This window comes from Mycetomoellerius zeteki, unplaced genomic scaffold (genome assembly GCF_001594055.1).
Source record: "Mycetomoellerius zeteki isolate Tzet28-1 unplaced genomic scaffold, Tzet1.0 scaffold62, whole genome shotgun sequence".
Taxonomy (NCBI): Eukaryota; Metazoa; Arthropoda; class Insecta; order Hymenoptera; family Formicidae; genus Mycetomoellerius; species Mycetomoellerius zeteki.
Window position 1 is genome coordinate 1857695 of NW_017257632.1, and position 23838 is coordinate 1881532.

The 23838-nt window shown below is 36.9% G+C and overlaps 1 protein-coding gene across 2 annotated transcripts; it reads left to right on the forward strand.

The window, feature by feature from the left end:
• The first annotated feature begins 4906 nt into the window (after positions 1-4906).
• Positions 4907-15861, forward strand: LOC108728494 (protein Star). Of its 2 annotated transcripts, none has more exons than XM_018457058.1 (6): positions 4907-5134; positions 12603-12794; positions 13284-13497; positions 14565-14729; positions 14842-15033; positions 15436-15861. In XM_018457058.1, the coding sequence occupies exons 2-6, from the start codon at positions 12604-12606 to the stop codon at positions 15619-15621; spliced, it is 948 nt and encodes a 315-aa protein (XP_018312560.1). In that variant the 5' UTR covers positions 4907-5134; position 12603; the 3' UTR covers positions 15622-15861. The 2 variants fall into 2 exon arrangements, with proteins under 2 accessions (XP_018312560.1, XP_018312559.1); XM_018457057.1 differs by lacking the exon at positions 4907-5134 and adding an exon at positions 9242-10010.
• Positions 15862-23838: the final 7977 nt, after the last annotated feature.

The following is a 23838-nucleotide window of genomic DNA, read 5'->3' on the forward strand; positions in this document are numbered from 1 at the left end:
CGAAGGGCGAGGAGTGGCAAAGTAAAACGAGGGGCAAACACGTAGGGTGCCACGACTCCGTGTAATCCACTATTCCGAGACACGGAAGTAAGTACGACGCGAGAGGAATAAGAAACGGGATGTAAAACGAATAACCGATACTTTCGCGCTTCCTGGAAGCGGATGGTACCTAAGGACGAGGAATGATCTAAAGTGCGATAAATATTCAAAATAACCGACGCTTTTGTCCTCTGCGATCTTCGAGGATCGAGAGATGGATACGAAGATACGCGGTGAAAGAGAAACGAGAGAAACGGAATATAATTTAAATATTCAGAGCAGCCGGCGATTTGCATAATTCGCGCGGTGCTTACGGCGCTCGAGAAATGGATTATAAAAATACGGTGTAAAGAAAATGAGGGACGGAGGCGAACAGCAATATTCGGAATAGCCAGTTGTCTTTTGTGTACGCGATACATACTCGAGAGTCAAGTGGCGATACGTGAAAATGAGACAGTGAAGAAACGAAGAACATGATGTAAATATTCAGTATACATGTACGGCGCACACTTTACATAATTTATTTACTTTGCACGAAAACCGATGTGGAATATTATACGAGAGCGCAGAGCGAGGGATATAAGAGATATAAGATAAACATTTGGACCCTTTTAGTCGACATATCTAAATGGCTTCCCGTCCGGCGAGCCAGGGGGGCTACCAGAAATCTTACTGCGTAAATTCTATCTACTTTCGGCATGGCACACCACACTACAGTTATTCTGTGCCCTCCGGAGATGCAGCTGTACTGTTCGTCACGGCGAAGGGTGATGGACGGCCAAGCTGTTTTCTCAATGTCACTGAATTCATACCATCTGCCTCCGGCGGAGTGCATGTCGTTTGCAATATAAGACAATGTCGAGCTACAACACAAAGCTACAACTGACACCTTTCACTCTTTTCTCTAAAGTCTAAAGCGAGTTCTTTGTCGTTGAACTGGACTGCACTAAAACTTTTTATCTCGCTTGCGCCAAACTTCAAGTACATATGTCTATTTCATTTGAAATACAACAAATATATTAATTCAGCCAATAAAGAATAGACCTCTAAAAATTATTCAAATTCATCCTATATTTTTGTGACCGTCATGTCCAACGAAAATGATAACATGGTGAATTAACCGGTAAATAGAGCGGGTTGTCGAATCGTTATTGCGGAATCGTTAATGTTATTTGATCATCTGGCTGAATAAACTTTGATTATATGATTTTATAGATCTCGCGAGCGTTGTCATCGCTATGCACGAATCAATGGCATGAAACGCTAATCGCTACATCATCTCGCGTTATAAATTTTATGCGGCACATTTACATTCCGCCTTGCACATCTACGTAATTCTGCATAGCGAGAAGTTTTAGTGGATATAAAATATGTCAGTAAATTGAGAAGAGGAAGGATAAAAGAATCGTTTTTCCTGGCGTTGCGTTGCGTAATAAGTGTATTGTTTCACAGTCTTTCAAGAGTTTTATAGCTATTAAAATTTTTCCTAGACAGACAAATTGAGTTGAATAAAATTTTATTTTTCATTGTCGTAATCAGCGTCTTTATTTTTTTATAAACGTGCTTGTTCAAATTTATTTCCGAAATCAGTATTTTTTTAAATAAATATATTTATTTAAACTGATTAAATCAAATATATTGTAAAATTAGATAAAAGAGAAATAAGAAGATACAAAAAATTATTAATAAGCGTTTTATAAAACATTTTCTATTAATTGCAGTGTCAGATCACTGAAATCTATTTTAATATTCCAGACAGTTTTTTTGTTCGTCCGACATTGACAATCTCTGGACATTCCGTAATAAAATATAACTCACGAATGCAGTTATTTTGAGTGTTTTTTCTCACCAGCGCTCGGAATTTTTTTTCTCGGATTATTCCCGTCAAAATCCGGGGTTGTATGTACACACGTTGCGACGGTGAAATCACCCCGTTGTTATATCGTTCCACCCTTTCCTTCTACCGTTCGTTATCGTGTCCATTCGTTTTGTCCCTCGTCGTCGCATACTTAAAAGTTTTCCTTCCACTTCTCGCTGAAAGACGATCTCGTTATTCCGCACTGAGCTTCTAAATAAAAAATGCTGCCTTTCTGCCGCCATATCGCCGCGCCATCCTGCCGCCGACAGCCTCTTGAATTATGAGCGTGGATCCATAAGCGTCCACCTTCGATGACTGCCCTCGTGAAAATTCGATACGCCAAATACAAGCACGTCGCCAAGGTCGGCGTATTTAGAATTTATCACCACAATGGAGGAAATGTCGCATAAATGGAACGAGGATTCGCCGAGGGATTTGTCGGTATAATTTTGGCCGGTCGATTAAATTTTTCACACTTACGCTTCTAATGTAGTTTAATTTTAATTTTGATTCAACTAATTCTCCATCTTTTTCTCTCTAATTCTATTATAATAATTAGAAAAAGATGAAGAATAAATTGAACCAAGATACCAAGTAATCTGTGAATCCAAATTAATTGATAGAAATAGACATTATATTCCTTTTCATTGCAGATTAACTTTAATTTCGGTTTTACTTACTCTTCATTTTTCATTTTTCTAGTTCTAAGAATTAGAACTAGAAAAGGACGAAAAGTAAATTGACTCGAGATTAAAGTAATTATAATGATAGAAACGTACATTATATCGTTATCCGATTTTTTATTCAACATATTGTATATTATTGATTGTTTTCCAATATTCCAATTTATTAGTATTTGAGAACACTATAGATATACGTTTCACAATTTTCTAAAAAAAAAGTAGAAATCCAACAAATATTAAATGAAATATAAGCACGTTAAGTAGCTTATTATGACAATATTTAAAAGAAAATAAAGATTTTAATTAACACAACGTTTTTTTATTACGGGTTTACGATGGATCCATTTAAAAGTTTGCACATTTAAAAGTTTGTACAGAATTATTATTAAAAAAGAAAGAAAATATATTAAACAATATTCATACAAAACAATATTTTACAACATTTTCTCACCGCTGCGATATAAAAACGCCCCAAGTGACTATTTCCGGATTAATTATAAACTTTATAATGCATAATAAAATATGAACATTATGGTAGACACGTCGAGCGATGTTGCACTTTCGTACGTTACAAGACGAAGTCGGAGCTTGGAAGTCGCCGAAGTTATATCGACTTTCCTTGACAGATACATCGTGTGCACACAGATGAGGCTCAACTTCTCCTCTCTAGACTTCTCCGATCTAAAATTAATTCATTCCGCATTGATCAAGGAACCGCGTGCACCACCGGCCGCCTTTGTCCACTTCAGCAATGACGTTTCTGCGATACAAAGGGCACAACTTACAGGATCAATAATATGCAGCCCGACCGGCTGAGCTGCAGTGTCCGGCTTTCGAGTTAACGGGGCTTTTTATGCCGTTTCGCGCTAATTTTAGCCGCGCCCGAAACAACTGTATGCAGTCGTAGTTGTTTCGATAATGCGAGTCCGCTGAAGTTCCACGTTCGAGTTAACGCTTTGCCAATCTCATCAACAATTTGGGAACGAAGTATTTTATCAAATACGATACTCATCTTTTCTATGTATTTTCGCGTAAGTTTCCGCGCTTTAAGTTTCAAAGTTTATTTTGTAAAAGATCCCAGTAATGCTATAGTTGTTTCAAGACATAGCTTCAAGAAGTATGGGAATAGTAAGAGCAGCAAGAGTTAGAAATTAAATCATAACATCAAATTATATGTAAACAGGAGAGCGCTGGTAACTTCCGGAGAATTGTCTGTTTCAAACTTCGAAACGGCAAAACATGCATTTGCATTTGGGTGCATTAGCGGAAAATGAATTATTTCGTATTCCATTCTGCGTATCTATTTACAATTGTCTGGTGCAATTTTCAATCTTTTGATCTAATTGTGTCTACGATCTACGAAATAAATAAGAATAATGCAGAGAAATCGTGACATGTTTTGTGAAAAAGTTGACCTATTTTCTTTTTGTAAAATCTTTTCTTCTTTGAAAAAGTAATTAACGCAAAATAAAAATGTTGCATAATTTTACAATACTCTTATCTTTATGGTAAACATAGCTTTTGCAATGCAAAAATAAAGCAAAATCCGAAAGATTTATAAAAAGTTTAATTAAAATCGAAAAGAGATACAGATATACTTGCGATATTTCTTTCCGACTCCATTTCAAGCCAAGCATCATTTGTTCTCTCCATTTCATCGATGAGCAAATCCCCGATTAAAATCGTCAAAGATTAGAGATAAAGGAGTCTCGTTCGAACTCTCAGGCGAGTCTGAGAGGCCCGTAATCGAGTCAAGTTCCCCATAAATACCGTATCTATACTCAGCCGTGGGACCATTCACCTGGGATGAGAATCACTGGCCACTACCTGGCTAGGAGAGCGGAGCGTGTCCTCGTAAAAGCGAGAGAGAGAGAAAGAGAAGGCAGCCTCGTCGGCTTGAAGGGGATAGTTGAGGACGGAGGTAGGCGGTGTTTTAAAGAAGGACACCCGATATAGGAGGCATTGTACTCGGCGAACGAACCAGCGCGGCGTCAGGCGCTTGGGTCCCAGGTGCTGGAGGGCAGTCGAGGCAGTCTACTCGCCACGAGCCCAAGGCACAGCAGTGGTACGTTGCCTGTGCTTCCTCTTTGGCAGTTAGCCTGTTCAGGTGTCATCTCGCAAACGGCGGTGAACGCGTCGCGCGAGTGTGAACCGCGACGTATCGTCTCTCTTTCTCTCCATCCGTCTGCTTCGGCTTCCACGGAGGTTCTCCACAAGAGAACTCCGCGTGTGGGAGGCGAGGAGAGAAGGCCAACGAGAGATTGGCGAGAGGAGAGGGAGAGAGAGAGAGAGAGAGAGAAAGAGAAAGAACTTCCTCTCGGTGGGTACTCTCGCGTGTCATCATCCGCAGTGTCATAAACACCGTGGCAGTGTGCGACTCCGTCGTCAGTGGGTCGAGTCATCACGAGCGATCCGCTCGCCGTCGTCCTCGGGGACACCGCGGGGAGCGGAAAGTACACGCTGGCAGGACAAGCGCCGCCGAGAGGGAAACCTGTTTGCATGGACGATGTTCCGATCCTGACTGACGCGAAAGGATAGGCCGCAGCGGGTACAGGTACGCGGAAAAAGAGCCACTCGTATTCGGGCGCACGATTTGAGGACAAAAAAAAGAAACGTGTCTACGCAAACCACCGTGTAATAATGAAAAGATACAGGGAGGTCTGCCGCCCAGGTGTTCTGGCGGCGGCGGAGGTAAAAGGTAGAAGAAGGACGTCTCTCTCTTAGTTAAAGTTGAAGATTTCCCCTGCGCCGATCTTTTCCCCGAGCTGATGGATATCCCGTGTTCCGCAGTAAAGCGATGGTGAAACGGATCGCCTGTGTTAGTGCGCGTGCAATGTGATTCACGCAAGTCTCGCGTAAGAGTTAGTGAAGCGTGATTTGCCGTACCTACGGTTCAGAAATCCCATTTCCAAACCTCTAAGGCAGGACGGTTTTCAGTATAAGCGGAGTTTTGACTCAGTGAGTCAGAGTCAGTTCAAGTCATTGTATGCTCCCTAGGGGAATGTACACTTTCGTTAAATACACGAGGTAATGAAGGTGAATCATTGCGTCGTTAATTCAGCAAGATAAGTTATCGCGGTACAGTCATGTAATTTGGGAACAGTTGATGAAACGTAACATAACGCTTTGAAGTCTACTGTAAACATTGTATCACACTGTAGTGCTATTAGCAATTCTGTACTATATATAGACCGAAGAGTTGTCGCACTTTCTCTCATGATTTGCAGATAGACTAGAAATTAAAAAGAATAGCGATTATTTTTAAAATATTTCGAAATCATCGGAAATTGAATTGTTTTGGTGAAAGAAATTTCTAATAACGTAAAAAATAAAATTAATTATTTGCGTAAATAGATTGAAATTTCATTTTTCAATTAATTTGAAATAGCGAACTTTTTACATAAAAAAATGGACGCTTTGATTTAGCATACATTGCTTAATGTAATATCTTTTTATATACAAAATGTATATAAAAATTTTTTTTATATACATTCAAGTTTTTTATATATTCAGGAATTTTTTTTATATATTCAAGTTTTTATGAAAAATACAACTTTCAAATAAATATTAAAAAATTTTTGACCAATATTACACTTAAGCAGTCTTTCGACACTCAATAATATTATTACACGAAGAAAAATGTTTGCTAGAATTAATTGGAATTCTGATGAAAAATAAATGATCTATAATTCTGGTTAAGTATACTGGATTTCTGGTTAAATTTACTAGATTTAACCAGAATTCCATTTAATTCAACCTGTTTGTTTTGATTTAAAGCTTTTATATTTAAAGAGGGCATCGATAATATTGTACTAAATAATTATACAATAATATTTTTTACTATTATTTTTATCCCCGCTCATTAAAAAATCTTTGTTTAGCTTTAAAAAATTTCGCGAAATTATCTTCTCTACATTCTGAATATACGTTTAATTACACTGAGCGACTCTGTTAAATAAGAGTGATGAAGATAGCGTGCAGGAAGCTAAACAAACCTATCAGTTGGCTAGCTTCACATGATATTTTATCTACCAGCAAATCCGTTGGCTATGCCTGTAGCGAATTCGGTTGAATGCACTGGTACGCACACATACATACACTGGTGAACTGCACCGAAAAAATGCATGTAATTTTACATGGAAATTACATGTTTATGACTGGAAAATTACTTAAATTACATAAATATGATTGCAAATTTACTGGAAATTGAAAATTTCCAATCATTTAGATAATTTTCCGATCATAGACATGTAATTTTCATGTAAAATTACATGCATTTTTTTCAGTGTGTGTAAGCTGTTCGCACAAATTTATCCAAGTACTCGAGTATTTAGGTAAACGTGGTCTACGATTGTTTTGATAGCCGGGATGGTCCAGCAGAAGTTTTGTCAACGACAATGACCTACGCTGGTAGTTGCATCACCATTGTATCGATCGAATCATTCGTATTCTATCAGCATACGGATTTAATCAATTTGTGCGCACCAGTGTACGCTATTGCTTCCAATCGAATCCATCACGCGAGAGACGTAAAGGCGAGTTAGCCAATTTTTTCCGAGTTAATGACTCGAAACCATTAGTAATTATTTCCGAATATTAGGATTTCAAATAATGGAAACTCGGATCGAAAATTCCAATACTGTAGACACACGCTGGTTGATTCACATAACATTAACTTGAATATAAAAAAACCTCCGTTTTTTTATATTTGATGGGCAAATAAGGTTGAGGAAACTTCAACCGATGAAGTTTCTTTAACTTTTAAATAAATATTAGGTGATTTAAAGCTAATTGGTAGCATGCTAAAAAAATTTTTATTTTATAGTTATATTTTTTATTACTATATTATATTATAATTAATAAATCTGTATTAATTATATTCTTAAAAATAATGAATTTTAAGACTGAGCACCTGGACAATAATTTATAGTTTCTTTTTTCAAAATTAGGTTTAAAAAAAATTAGTAGCGCTGTGGCCATCCCACTTAGACCTGGTTCCACTAATGTAAAATTAACTTTAATCTAAATTCAATTTACTAAGCATTAGAAAAGAATAAATTATAATTAGAAAAAGTTAAACCGAGATTAAAGTTAAATCTTCTATTAGTGGAACCAAAATTCTTATTGTTAGAATTTATCTGTTTCTACCAACGCAGATTAATTTTAATCTTAGTCCAACTTACTTTTCATCTTTTTTTAGAAGTAGGAAAAAATGAAGAGTTAGTTGAACCAAGATTAAAATTAAACCACGTGGTAGACACGAGCATTAGAAAAAGACAGAGAACAAAGTGAACCGAGATTAACATTAATCTTACATCGGTGGCACCGAGCCTTAAAAGTTGATTTCGCCGCTCGGTGATTTTCCGTCTAATAACGCCTTACGGTCTTTTTCTCGGCCCTTTCGCACACCACGTTCGCCGTCTGTCGCGCAGCAGGGTCTATATCGACATTGACGGAACAGAGGTTCCAAGACTCGAGTTCCCGAGTGAAGAAACGCAAAGAATGGAGTCAGACGTGAGTGCGGGGAGGATGGAGGACGACAGATGCGGCGGCAGCGGGCTTCATCATGTGTGCAGCCGCCACCGCCGTCGCCGCCGCCGACGTCGTCGCTGCAATGCGACATTCGACCATAATATACACGACACACACGCTTTCTCGGCCGCCACAAGCGTGCGGAACGTTCGTCTGTCGCGTCGCGTAGCACCGCGCCGCACCGCGCCGCGACTCCGGCGTCTCCCGTCTGTCTCTTTGTTCCCGCCCGTCTCTTGCGTACGGTCGTTGTCTCTCGCTCGAATCGATACATGTATATACATATATATGTAATTCGATGTCGGTCGGCGAAGAAGTCGGCGACCGAGGAGACAGACGGAGCGAATCGCGCCGACAGTCAGCGAGCCGATACGATCCCGTCGTCGTCTCTCGCCCATCGGATCCCCTCTATCCGTCGGGAATTCGCCGGGGAGTCCCCGCGGCAGTGGTCCCGAGTGCATTCCGGGAGGGGAAAATCTTCCGAGGCGAAAGAAATTCGTCGGTCGGTCGGCGAGGAATTCTTTGCGGGACAGGATTGCTCCGTGCCTGCATCGAATATTCGATTGATTCTCCAGTGACAGCGATTGTCCTTCAGCGATTTCCGTTCAGTGTAGCCGAGGGAGAAAAGTAATCGCGATTCATCGAATATTTCATGGAAAATGCCAATCACGCGGAGAATTCCGCTCGTGTCGACAAACACGTGGAAGATCTTCGAGGCAGCATCGTTGCAATAAATACACGGGTGGAGAGCAAGGGAGAAAAATCCAGAGAAGGGAACCGCAGTGAATAACTACTACTTCAAGGACTCGGTTCTATAAAAATCCAGCTGCATCGAGAAGCACGAGAATCCTTCTAGGGGACAGCCGTGCAATAAAAAAAGAAAAAGAAAAAAAAGCACACTCGCAAAGAAGAGCGAAGGAACGAAGAAGGGAATGCAGTGAACGTTCTTTGAAGCATTTGGTCCTGCATCCAAGGAGATTCGAGAACCAATCGTCTAAAGTCTAAATTATTTCCAACCTTCTGAGAGACTCAATTTTTTTTTTTCGTAAACCACAAGTGGAACGATCAAAGGATATTTAACCGTTGAGGATCCGACGATTGTTTAATTGGATTTATCCGAAAAATTGCTGCAAGTCGAATCACATTGAGCATCTACAAAGTCCTTGAAAAAATCGGACTGCGCGTTTTGAAGACTCTGAAATCATTCGATTTACTTTGAGGAGAGGAGCTTACTCGAACGTATCTCGGAAAATTGTGTAGACACAACTTTTTACCGAGAGACGCACATCTCGAGAAAAACATGTCTTGAGCCCTCCATTTGATCGAGGAGGAAGATTGCACCGGATATTCGATTTGTTACATAACACACCCGCAACAAACAACCGCGGAAACAAAGGAGCCGCGAGGAAACGAGCTTCGGGCTTCGATTGATCACTCTCCTGCCGTTCGTCGACGTGAGAAAAATCTTTCCGTTGCAGCGCGTCTCTCAGAGGAGAGGGCGAAGAGCGAAACGAGCGGCGGAAAGCGAAACGATCTGACACAAGACACCAAGACAACACAACACTGACGAAGACAACACGCCGCGAAGGTCGAACCCACGTGACACGGCGTTCAGCCGGCGCTACCAAATATTGTGGCTGCGCGATACTTCGTGACGTTTGGAAGTGACGTCAGACTTGATACGTGAGACGCGTGTCGCGTGTTGTGTCGAGGAACTCGAAGACGTAATCGCTGCAAGTTGCGATTTCTAATCTCTCCAATCGAACTCGCGCGCGGAGGATGGCAAGCGCTTGTGAAGCGAAAAAGTGAGTGTTTTATCACGAACGGGAGATACTTAAATGGTCCTCGAGTTTCTATCTCACGGATAAGAGGGGACACAAGCGGAGGCCGACGAAAATGAAGTGAGTAAATTAAATACGACGGCGAATTACCAAGGGTAATGAAGATCTTCATTTATGAATCCTTTAACGAGTCTGATTTTATCTCATCGGTGATTCGACCGAACGCCGTACATTTTTTACGTAAAATTTCGATTTTAAATGCGTGTGAAAAATGTGGAATATGATGGAAGTTTCGTTAATATTACCAACGTTTCTTACTCATTAAAAGGGAGTGAATAAATTATTATGAAAATAAAGAAAGTGATAAAAAACCAAATATTTCGTTAATATAAAGAACAGAATTACTGAAAAGTCAAAGAATTTTAGAATACAGTTATCTTTTACACGAGAAATATAATATTGGTCTAAAAAAATAGAAATGACTACTCGATACATGGGCGTAGCCAGGATTTTATTTAGATGAAGGACAAATTAGAGTTGACTTTTTTTTTAACTCAAGAGGATGAGGATAATCGAATGATATGGATTATTGGATTTGTTTTGTTTTATATTATTATTTTTAATCAGGGTTGGTAAAGACTAATGTTTTTTTTTTTTAAGAATAAAACATACTGTTTTTCTTCTTAAATATGTTTTTAATGCTTCAAATATGTTTTAAACAATATACTATAAAAAAACATATTTAAAACATTAAAAACATTAATTTAATATGTTTTAAAGTGTTTAAAACGCGTTTAAAACATGTTTTTTACCAACCCTGTTTTTAATTAATTACTAGCAGGTAAAAATCATAAAATCACATTTAATTTACTAATTTACTTTATTTTTTTCTTAAAATTGTAAATTAATTTTTCGAATTGGAAAAACTTAAGCTGTCTTGGATTCTCAGAAAATTTTTTCCATAACTTTCAATTTTTTTTCCTTTTCTAAAATTAATTATGTTAAAGCAAGATTCGCTCAAAATCGTGAATGTGGAGTTCTCGAAATAAAAATTTTCGGATAAATGGAGCTTTAATTATCGTTCCCCCGATAGAATGCAATCCCCGAGTGATTTGGTTATTTTCAATGAAAACAGTTGATATTTTGATGATTTTTACGAAAAGGAACTAACTTTATTAGATTGATTAATCGAAGAATGCGAGAGAGTAAGTTTCGTAATATACGCCGCAAAACATTGAGAAGAACCGTTTCAATTTAGATAAGCAAACTTGATGAAGCGAACACATCATCTTTGTCTCTATTAAAAGTTTTACAGCAAATTATAGTGGCAAACCTCCCGATGCTCGAAGCGATGCGAAGTTGGTACCGACAAACCTTGCTTAATAGTGTGGTGTGAGACAAATAACGGAACAGACATTGTTATGCATGGCATAACACATGTAGACTTATCCAGCGTTCCCACCGAAAAAAAACTATTTCTGTAAATTCCGATGAGAAGAGATCCCGCCAATTTACGGCGGCCTATTTTTATTACTTGAATTCGAATGTTTTTTTTTGTACCATATAATTAATACTCAATATAACATTTATTTCGTTTCACTGGAATATCTCAATTTTATAAAACAAATAATAATTATTTTTTCAATAACTTAGAGGATAAAAAAATTTATAAAAATATTTACGCACTTGTTTTGTTTTGTTTGTTTTCTATCAAACTTGGATATACCATAAAATAAATGAAAAATACAATACAAAGTTAATCTATATCGTAAAAAAAAGATAGAAAAAAAATAGTTGTGTAGAGAAGTGAATTTTTATTCAGCGCGGTAGCTTCCGACGCATAATAGGCAACAAACGAATTATAATCTGATCCATGAGGGTCTTCCTGTCTCGAATCCTTAGGCGTGCATTCACTTGAACGTGACTGAAAAAATGCTGGTTAGAAAGTGCAGGGTGATTCATACCTGTATGCATTGCCGCGCGCGTTTACAGGGTGTCCCATCTGTTTGATTGCAGTTTCTTTTGTAAGCATCGTTTCGAAAATGGATACCTTTCTCAAAGGAAATTTAGAAATCATCTTTTGCATTTTTTGAAATATTTTAAGATACACGGACAAATTTCAAACTGTAAATTCCTTAAATTATATTCAGAAGTATCAAAGAATTTACGGGTTATCGTCGTGTACGGCGATACATATGTACTAATGGTTAGCAATGGATTACGACACAGCGATCTGCAAACTGAGCCTCAAAAGTGTTATCCTCAAATTATACAATATATAAATTCTTCTTTCATCGATTTCCACTGAATTTTTTGTTCCGTACGTTAATTGTGAGACAAGAGATTTTATTGACATATTATTAATTTATTAATAAATATCCTTTCGATAATATCTCTTAATCCTGGATAACACTTTTTCTTTTCTTTTTTAATCTATATTTATTTAAATTTAGATTAACTTGAGTTACCGGAAAATTTAGAAAAAAATTATGACTATCCACAATGGATGTTTAAAATTCCAATGTTATTAAGGGATTATAAAGGTGTTACGTGCCGCTGCCGAAATCCCGGGTTTTAAAAACACCCTCGGAGAATAGAGTTGGGAATACGTGAAATGCGTCAATAAGCTGTCGGGACTGCAACTCGTCACGGATGTCTTTTTTCCGTAATTTGCATGCAGCACGTGTTTACACGTTCGTTGTGTTTCCACAGAATGGCTCCCGCAGGGACACCTTCATCAAATGGAGGTCTGCCACCGCCTGTAGGGCCCACACTAACCGGCACATCGTTTGCCAATTATAAAAGGACCTGGTGGAGGAGAGTAGCCCCCTGCTTGGCCTTTCTTATTGCCTTTTCCACCGCTATGATTCTGCTTCTTTTCTGGAGCGAGGCTGCGGCTTTGAGGTAAAAATTGCTGCTTTTAATTTTTTTACGTTAAATTAAAAATTTTTTTTAAATAAAGAAAAATATGGATTTTTTAAAATTATTTTGATATTGTTATAAATCTTTTTTAACTTTCGACCAAGCTAGTTCTCATTCCTAATATTTAAAAAGATGATACTGATTTTTGTGATTTTAAAACAATAAGAGATATGAATCTGTTGAATTTTTATGAAATATTTGACATCATTATGCAGTCTCATTACTCAGTATTTTTAATTACTTCGAATTCTTCATTTATCTCGTACATAAAATCCTACCGTTCTGCGTCGCAAAGCCTGCAGGCGACTCGCGATTCACTGTAGAGAAGCGATCGGATTTCGGCGAGCTCGTGTGGAAATTTATACTCCTCACTTCTTTTTTACTCCGCTACGAGAGGATTACACGATCGAGCTCCAGATTATGCAAGATTGAACACCACTGGTGTAGCTTAAAGTGGATGTTCCGTTACAGGAGACAGGCATTCGACGCTAACATGACCAGAGACTACGTGCTGGACAGCGTTTCGATGGACAATCCGCAATTGGTGGCGTACATACGACAAGTACATCTGAAACCGACTACCCATCAGGATCCGTTGAATGCCAATCAGACCTCAGAGGAGAAGTACGTGGCTTCTTTGTCGCAGGGGAAGCGCGAGGGTATCTACGCAGAGTACATCAGCAGGGTGAGGAATCTTTCGTTTCAACCCTCGGGAGTGTGATTAATGTCTCACGTGTCACCGTTGTGCACATTGAGAGTCTCATCCTTCTAATGTGACGGTGTAATATCTTTGTCCGTGAAACTTGCGGTTTACAGACGCTGAAGAATAGATGGTCCGTATTACGAGGGATGTTCTAAAATCCTTAATTACTCAATCAATTTCTGGGTGATCTTTCATTAATTAAAAAGTCGGAGCATCGACAATTTCCCAAGTATAAGCGGCTGAAGATGATGAGGTTTCCGCGAAGCAAGTTTTCGTAATTAAATAACCGCGTTTTGCAATTTAAGCATTTTTTAGAAATTTCAATTTTAGTTTTAATATTACTGAGATACTTATAATTAATTATTGAAGAGTTACAATATGTAAATGATGGTTCTCCATTTTCCAAAATTCTTTAGAAAAATATGAATTCTCTTTTTTCTTCTCTTTTTCTTCTCTCGCTCTTTAAAATTGAAATTAAAATGAGCAATTTTGAAACATCCTATAGCGGCATTGCAAGAGTTGAAAATTACATTTTTCCAGATTATTTCATACGTCGATAGTACTCTTTTATGAATTTTTGAGAGTGTGTGTAAAGTACGGTACATAATATATGAAAGTATCACGAGCATATTTTTCAAACAACTAAGAATAGAATCCCCCTTGAAGTGAAAATTTACGTTCTCTTACATACGCCTTCTTTCTTACATCTTATCAAATTTCGGATTAAATTAGGGCCAAGTATACCGGTACTTCAGCAGTCTTGAAAGTTCGCTTTAGATACCGCACGGCTGCGCTAACAATTCTTTATCGCCTATGATAGTGCACCGTAACATTAGCGAAACACGCAAAAGTAGCGGATCGCCGTCAGCACGCAACCAGTTAAAAATAGATGAACGAGATAGATGAGTTGGGTATCTCTCCACGCTCTTTCCAATTTATCTTATTCGTTGAAAGCGGGAATTAGACCGGCGGGAATTAGGCCAATTTACCTCCTTATCACGATTCAGGCCTGCAAATCCATCACCGTTAGGTGTCATCTTTTTTTTCAGATAGGTGCGATTTCCAGCACCGCTTGGCTGGAGTCCAATCTGAACTGGCGCGGTGTTTTGATACTCACCGAGCCCAAGAGCTTCTTCGAAGCGCAACGAAGTACCAGACACCCGCGATCGAGGGTCCTCCATGCCTGTCTCAGCACGGACACGGATACCAAAGAGGTGAGAAAGCGGTGAAAGGTCATCACTGGATGAGGTCGTCCTGGAAGGAGGCCGATGATAAATCGAACGCAATAAGAATGCGCGTCTCACGCGGGCGAATGGTATATTGCAGATAAAGTATCATCAGGAATCGGAGGTCCAGGTCACCAAGTTAGGCGATGGTCCTAACAGCCTCGTGTCGTCGGATGACGGTTTTCCTACCACTAGACTCAAGTGCTTTCCTCTCTACAGCGTGCTGTTAGCGTATAATGCCACGATCTTGGATTACTTAAGTCTTGACAGTCCCGACGCTCCCGATGGTCAGGTAAACAACATAAATTTAATAATCTAGAGTCCTCGAAATATATAACTTGCACAAAACAAAAAAATTTTTCAATTAAAAATTTTTACATTTATTTCCTCGCGTCTAGAAAAGTACATATATAAAAGTATATTTATTTATTTCATCACGCATATTTTTGTTACGTTTTCTTTAGTAAAAAAAATAGATACAGTTTTACGACGAGAGAAAGACGTCGAGATTTAGATTTATAATTATTATATATGCGTCAAAAATATCGTATTTTTTTTATTGTAATATGATAATTTCGCGATTGAAAAACATGTACGAGCTTTAGAATTGTGATCGATCGGAGAGTGATAAAAATACAAAGCCGGTAACAAGCGTCGCAAGGGCTTGTCGTAAGGGCATTGAAAATTATCGCAGGTACTCGACACCATCCCATGGGACGTCATAAAAATATCGATACTGTCGATACGATGGAGTCCTCATCACAGCGAGGCGGAGACAAAGAGCTTCATCGACAAGATGACCAGCCGGAGGTACAAGCTCGTACACACGACAGACACTGGAAAGTCGATTTTCTTGTACGACACTCTCCTTAAAATTTGACTCAGGTTATAGACTGGTCTGGATATATAAAATATAGGATATATAAAATAATTTGAGCGACTCGAGATAACCCACCTTACCTTCGATCCGTTCTTAATATTTTATTTCACTGCCTGGAAATATTTCTTTCATTCGAAGCGCGGTATCACGTAGAGGGATAACTCGTTGTGGTATCAAGGATCCCAGTCGTAATCAACCGCGAAATTCGTTCTGCGCCGACTTCCCCAGTTTGTTAGTCTCTTTCCCATAAAACTCGTCGCTTTCACAATTCATAGAACAATGTTTATCCGCGATAACGAGTTCACCGATAACAATCGTTGATCGAATCTCGAGAGACTAATGAGTTCAAGAACTTACTATCGAAAGTACTACAATCGTATCGAGTTTCAACTGTTTAAAGTTGAGAGTCAAAACTGTAAGTAGTTGAAGATTTAGGACTTCGATTTTCAGACTACTCGAGAATTTCGAGTTCTAAATTAAGAACATTGGAATCAAATTTCGAACGGCCACAACTTCAAGTGATTTGAACTTGAGGTTTCAGCTTCAAAGTGTCTCAAGGTATCGATCATGTAACTTTTTCTCTGGAGTGGAAACGTGAAAAGTGAAAATTTTTATGTATGTATGGTATATACATATACACATATATGTATAAAAAAATTTTACTTTTTATTTTTTCGCTCTAAGGAAAAAGTTACACGATTGACTCCCTGACTCCAATGCTCCAAATCACGTAAGATCTGAGAATATCCTCGAGTTTGTTACATATGTAGTTTCTTTACGAGCTATCCTTATTTCCGGAAGACCAAATTGTAATTATGAATCCGAAGACTTGAATTCCACTGGACTCGAAGAATCAGAGATTTATATCAATCCTCGGCATTCTCGATGCGTGTCGAATGTGAAAGATTAATAAGGGATGTAAAGATTTCTCTCCTCAACCGCAGGAAAAATGGTATTCTAAGCGCGCGCGTATATTTTGCGGTCGTATACGGCGGAAGCACAAGAGCTACGTGCGAGTCGTTAAACCTACTCCGGATATATTCTCCGTGTCTTATACCTGCGTCTTATATCTGTGTTTTATTGCGAGACGTGCCACGATTTCTCTCTCTTGTTTTCAGTTTTCGTGTCGATGATCACCGATCAGCCAGATAGAGTGTTCTTTTAATTTTTTTTCTATTCGTGCAGACGACACATACAATAAAGACATCTCGCAGAAACGCAGAATCGTTTGTTAGGTATTCCTGTGACATCTCACTTTCTTCGCGACGATTTCAATTTCATCGTGCGACGCCGTTACATAATACTCTGTTTATTTCGTACGTACCGTAGACACGCGAATAATCAACGAATGATTCACACCGATGAATATTACAAATAGTTATGTTTTCAATAAAAACAATAAAAACAAAAATGTCCAGATCAAAAAGTAGTCGAGATTCAGAAACATGATGGTGTGTCAATTCCCGTTTGACTCCATACCGCAAATTGATAATCGTTGCACTGAAGAAAAATAATAAATTTTAATAAATATTTGTTTGAATAGTTCTGAGACTTCTCTGAGTAAATATTTACTAAATATAGACATATATTTATTCGATCCAAAAACCATTTGATTCAACTACCATTTAAATTTATCATTTTTTTATTCAATAAATATTTATTTATTGTAAGCAAATGTTTACTTAATACTATTCAAACAAATATATATTGAGATTTAGTAAATTTTTTTTTATGTATGCAATTCATCTATTCGCAGAACGATATACGATGGTGATATATGATGTTGGACATAGACTGCGTAATCGTCATTTCTTATCATTTCACCCGTTTATCGTTTCTTTCCATTGCTATTATACCAATAGAAAATAATGTGATGTTAATTTAATATAGACAATATTTGTTAAATAGATTGTCAAACTGACATTTTCGCGCGATGAATATTCGAAGTTAATTTGTGCTTCCTGTCGTGGACGTTGAGTTCGCTCAGGCATTGTGTGACGTAAAATTAGTTTTACGTTAGAAGAAAGGAAAAACAGGTGGCTGAAACCGTAGCGGAAAGCGAAAAATGAATTCCTCCGTACCTGAGCTAAAAAAACGCCTCGTTTAATCTTGTCTCCGTAATGACTCCTTTCCTCCCTTCCGTCCTCTTCGCAATCGTTGCGATACAGAAATCGCGTCGGCCATTTAAAGCTCCGAAGTTTCATGGATTTAGAGATTATAAAGGAGAAATCTTCACTGAGGGACGATTCTGAGACTCGTGATTGATACGATAATTCAGAGGAGAACCGCGATCGTTTAATGGTCCGAGAAAATCCACTCGAAAATCCGACTTCGATAAATCTCGCTTGGAGAGCTCAAGTTGAGATTTCCAAGCGTCTGCGACGTTTAATCTTTCTTCCGGGAGAAAGACACAAAAAAATTACGAGAAGAAACGTCTCCCGTACGATTTTACGGTAGCACGGTTTTTTAAAATTTAGGATACAAGCTAGTAACTGTAACTGAGTGTTTTACGCAGAATGCGACGATTTTACTTTTTAAGGGAACGCGGAAATCATCACCCCGCACACGCGCCGATGTGCGTTATCATGTGTGATAAACGAGCAAGCTAATCCCAGGTATTTTCCAGGCTTCCGCATTCGTGCCGCGCAAATATTAATAATTCGTAACTAGAAGGAGCGACCGTCCGAATCTCATCATGTATATTTGCATTACAAACACTACTCCTTCTTGCGTGTTACCCATATTGAGTGGATCAAATTGCGGTAGATGGAACGATAATCCATGATGTTTGATCCATGCATTGATCGCGGAACTCGAAACGACGACACACCCGCTATTTAATGCTACACGTGCGACGTAGAATGGAGATGTAATACCTAATGGACTTTTTATAATAAGCCATTATCTAAGCTTTAAGTTTTAAGATATGAAAAATTGATCAATCATAATCGATTATTTTTCATACATTTGACTGTGACTGGTTAATTTCTTACGGCTTATAAGACTTTGGCTTAGGTAATGGCTTATTGTAGAAAGCTCATAAAATATAGGCCTTATTAGCGCGTAAGGTGATATTTTCTTAAAACATTGTAGTGAGCAACACAAACCTGCGCAAGTGGTTCTCGCGTTTAAATTAATAAGTTATATCTTCGTTCGCGGTGCAGAGATGTCTATATCTGTTTTCTATGGCTAAACTCGTGTACACTTTTGGAATTTACAGTAAGATAGATATATGTTTGATATTTGGCAAAAATAATTAGAAAGGGAATTCTTGTGCAGGAATAAAAAAAACAAACCTTACATGACAATTCTAGATGTATCTATTAGATTCTCCTTTTTCTTACATTAGAACCATTAGTTGTAAATTGTAAACCATCTGTAATATTTTGGGTGAGAAATTAGCTTTTTTTTTATTGATAATTACAGATTATCAATAAAAAAAATCTGATGAATCTGTTTTTGAGTGAGAATATTCTTCGAGAGGAAAATTATCTTGCCTTCTAAATATTAAATTTCAGTCCTTAAAATTTCCCTTCAGCTTGTTAGAAATTTTCATTTACCAAAAATCACGAATTTTCATTTCATTCGATGTCCGAAGATATAACTCAGGAATTATCGTGCAAAATGCGCATTCGCGCAAAAAGATAAGAATACATGATCTAAATTAAGGTATTGCCTTTGCATTATTTACATTTTAGTTACGTGATAATTCTGAGCAGCATGAGAACCACTTGTATTCGTGAGGCACGTTTAACGCTAAAATGATAATCTGTAATTATGATAATCTTAATAACAGTACAACTGTTCATTCCTAGCGAATTTAAATTGCACATTGGATTATCAGCAACGAGGATGAGATGCCTTTAACATTAAACGTACACCACGAAAGCGGGATTTCTGACTTAAAATCCCATTAACGCGTTATTGCGATTATAAGATTCATTAGGAACGTTCAGCACGACAGATACTTAATAATGCGATTTTCTTTGCATCGATCATAGCTTCGTTGCGACGATCATCCTATTATTTTCATTGTTAATCGCGCGAACGCACAGCATTTGAATTTTCGCAAAGTGCATTATTCGCGAAACAGGCAGTCTTTTTCTGATCATCAAGGAATTCGGTGTCAAAATTTTATGATAAAAGATCTAAAAAAATTATGAATATCATGGGTTTATAAAAATCTAATGACTCTCAAGAGAATTCAAGATTTTAATCCAAGAGGAAATATTTTGGGATGAACGGTGAATTTAAAATACATCTGGAATTGAAATTGTAGTTTTGAATGTAGAATCTCACTCTCTTTGCTATTTATTTTTTTGTACAGATGGAACTTTATTATGTGTAAAAAAGTCACATATTAGCGTAATATATAATATTTAGTTTTAATAATATGATTAATTAATTTAACAAAGTAAGTTTAAAATAATAGACGTTCCTTCTATATAAATAAGTGACAAAATATATATATAATATAATATAATATAATATAATATGGTTCAAGACACAATTTAATTCTGGAAGTGAAAATTTCACTGTACTAAACAAATACGTGAGTATTTATTTAGTGCTACAATCTAAACATGTAGAGATATATATCTCGTTCCATATTTCGCGAATAATTTTGGGTTACAAGTACATTATTATTCAATTGTTACGCACTCGCGAATATGCACTTAACATGAATTTAGCGTGCAGCTATTCAGCTACGCGATTTCAGTTGTAAATCCTTCATTTATTCGTAAGAATAATCCGCTTTCCTTGCCGCTTTACCGAAAACCATTCCATAACTATTAATTCGCATATTTCCCTTTTCCTCTCGCCTGTACACAGTAGCGACTTCATTGTATTACCTATGTGTTTTTTCGGGAGATTTTTTTCTACTTTTGTTTATACTTTTTTTTACAGCGTATTGTAACTCGTAGGTTTGACGTGATGAATAAAGCTGCTTGCGTTTCTATCTTGCGAAGGGCAACCAATCCCTTTCGAAAGCGCAATAAATTTGGATATTATATTTTGATGTAAGAGATTATTTATTGACCTTCATCCCTTGGAAACTTTCTTGGAATTTGTCTATTTATTATTGTTTACCCTACTTTTCTCATATCTTTTAAAGTTCCTGAATCCTCATTTCAATCATATTGAATCGTGACGTTATAAGCGATACGTTTTTCTTACATGCCATTTACAAATAAAAACAATTTGAATAAAACGGAATAATGAGATCGCTGTAAAACACTTGTAAAAATGGGCCGAGACTATCACCATCATTTCCCTTTGATAGTCAGTAAATAGTCGTAAATGGCACGTAAAGTGGCGTTTATACTATAAAAGGAAAATGTTTATTTGTTCTGGAGACTATTACGTTGTACTAAAGGAAGAAGATTTAATCGTTAAATAAATCCCGAAGTATATGCATTTCTCGCTTAAATAATCAAGATAACATATATAGCTTTTTCAATATCTATTATGCTCGTGCATCGATTTTTCATCATTTCCGCGAAGATGATAGATAAAACACAATCGCTCTTCGATATCGATCCATGATCGAATACATAACTGATTTGTTAGCGTGATTTTATTGGAATTCCTATTGAGTATGTCTTATCTAACTTGCCATCAAACATTCTGTTTAAAATAGAAAATCCGTAGAGATAGTTATTTTCTAAAATGAATATTTGTCATACAAAAAGGAATATTTATTCCAATTTTAAATTAAAAAAATTTTTTTTATGTTATAAGGTCAAAATCTACACTGAAAAAAAAAGATTAGCTGCTGCAGCAAATTAGATGGTAAAATATGGCATAGCATTTTTAATTGGTTGCGACAGCCAATTTTTGGTTGTGTTAGCCTATCAAAATCCTTTACTGACATTGCAGATAGGCTAACACAACCAAAAATTGGCTGCAGCAACCAAAAATTAAATGCTATGCCATATTTTACCATCTAATTTGCTGCAGCAGCCAATCTTTTTTTTCAGTGTATTGATTTCTTTCTGTATCGTCATATTTTTGATGTAGGATAAAATTACGTTAAAGTACGATAATGTGCTATTATTTGAATCCAGAAATGTTGTCGCTTGCGAGAGGTAGGAAAGTGATGAATTACGTCCCATTCATTAGGTATTTCCATAATTAAATATAGCGTGCAATTTATCAGAGAAACGCATGTCATGGAAAATTTATCGACAATACGATGCCGCGTTTAATCCTGCTACGAATGACAGCGCGGCTACCGTTTATATGTTCTGTGACCGGTTTAATTTATGTTTATTAAATGACAAGCGGGCGTTCGTTTGACAGAAGTTATTGGCACAGATAATAATAATAATCGTGTACCGTATAAATTATTTAGTTATTGACTTCATTATCGCTGTTAAATTTATTGCAAGATTTGCGATTGCGTCAAAATTACAATATTTACGTTTAACATTAAACGCAATAAAACGAGCTTTAACAACGATTTTATTTGATAAGAAAGTTTTCTTAAATCTCTCGAAATTTAATAAAATTCTAGGAATGTTCTTTTATAAAAAAAAAGTGATATTTATCTTGCGTTATGACTAGACATCGGATTTTTATGCAGATATTTTTTGTAGACATGTACAAAATATGCAAATTTACACAAATATGTAAATATGCACAATATACACAAATAAATATGCATTTTTAAAATGCTTCTAATAAGACAAATTTTTCTATTTTGATGTTACTTTCCAATCTACTTTCTAAAAAAATATAAAATTGCATAAGAATCCGATGTCTAGTTATAACACCAACACGGATTAAAAATTTTCACATTGAAGCAGACAGAGATTCTAGCTAGGAAAAAGCTGAGAAGAAGAGAAAAATGATGAAAATGTCTTGACAGTAGTCTCCGTGAGGTGAAACGTGCGAAATGGTGCGAGAAAGTTCAACGAGTTACACAATGCGGTGTTCCTCAGATGCATCCGTTTGCTTTTCTCACAAGGGGAATGCAATAATCTACGTCAGCGAGCTGTTTCCGTTGGGAAACTCGAAGGAGAACATGTCGGACGTGGAAAGGAAGAAATGGAGAACGTTAAACGAGAAATTCGACTCGACGGTGAGAAAAATTGAGAATTGCGCTCTGCAAGCGATTGAAATCGGATTGAAGTGTCTGTCATATGACTAGAAGCAAGACTCACCAGTTAATGGTAAGCAACCGCGTTTAGTGGGGCCGCTTTTATTTCTCTTTTCATTCTTGTAAATCCGTGGGGTATTTTCGCGTCGGATGTTCCGTTTATGAAAATCGGACAATCCGCATGTTGCACGTCCGGTTCGCCACGATTACATTGGACACATTTGCTTATTTTATTAAATATTCCGTAAATTCGACTCACGTACGTACGTAACGAATTTTGCCACATTGTCGCATAAAATAATTATCATTCGCGGTTTGTTTATACGTATCCTTCTGTTTTTTATGTGATTCAAACGTACACGTTCTCTCGCGTAATTTTCGATTCGCATTGCGCAAATTAATACATCGTTATTCCTACAAATTATTTTAACGAGTAGAATTTCGCACGCTCAAAAATACTCTCTACATTATTAAAATTTTTGTAAATATAAAATATTTTCATAGTATAAAATAATTTAATAGCATAAACAATAATTTAAAATATTTTTGAGGTAAACATTGAAAGTTGAGATTAGACGAAAAGATTATTTTTAAAAAAACTCTCTTTATATTCGTTTCTCTATCTCTTTTTCTATTTATCTCTATATTAAATCTCTATATCAGAGAAAAATATAATTTTATCAGTATGAAGAAAAATTATTACTGTATTTTTCTTATTTTGTGTTTTCCTTCAAAAAACATTCTTGAATATACCGCAATTCAGTTTGACCCAGTTTCTCTTACTCTTGTTGGGATATTATAAAAATGGAGATATTCACTGGCAATTTTTAATCTATTTATTTTAAACAAAAATCTCAAAAAGCGTGACGAGAATCATGAAATCAAAACGGAGCGCTTTTATATGAAAATATTTTATACAAAATTTTATACGAAAGCGCGTTGCTTTCGTTCGGATTTTCAATTCTGCGTATACTCCCGTTCATTTCAGTGGTTATCGTGATTTCTAAATCATTTTGCTGTTTCGATCGAATCAGATAAGCGAAAGATTAGTGATAATGATGACCAGATAGTGATGGTAGTGATATATGGTGACTCCGATATCAAATTGTCCATTT

What these genes read in the sequence shown, in the direction of transcription:
- LOC108728494 (XM_018457057.1), top strand. An exon ending in AGCGAGGCTGCGGCTTTGAG is followed by an intron (nt 12,795 to 13,283) that starts GTAAAAATTGCT and finishes GTTCCGTTACAG; the next exon opens with GAGACAGGCATTCGACGCTA. An exon ending in ACGCAGAGTACATCAGCAGG is followed by an intron (nt 13,498 to 14,564) that starts GTGAGGAATCTT and finishes CTTTTTTTTCAG; the next exon opens with ATAGGTGCGATTTCCAGCAC.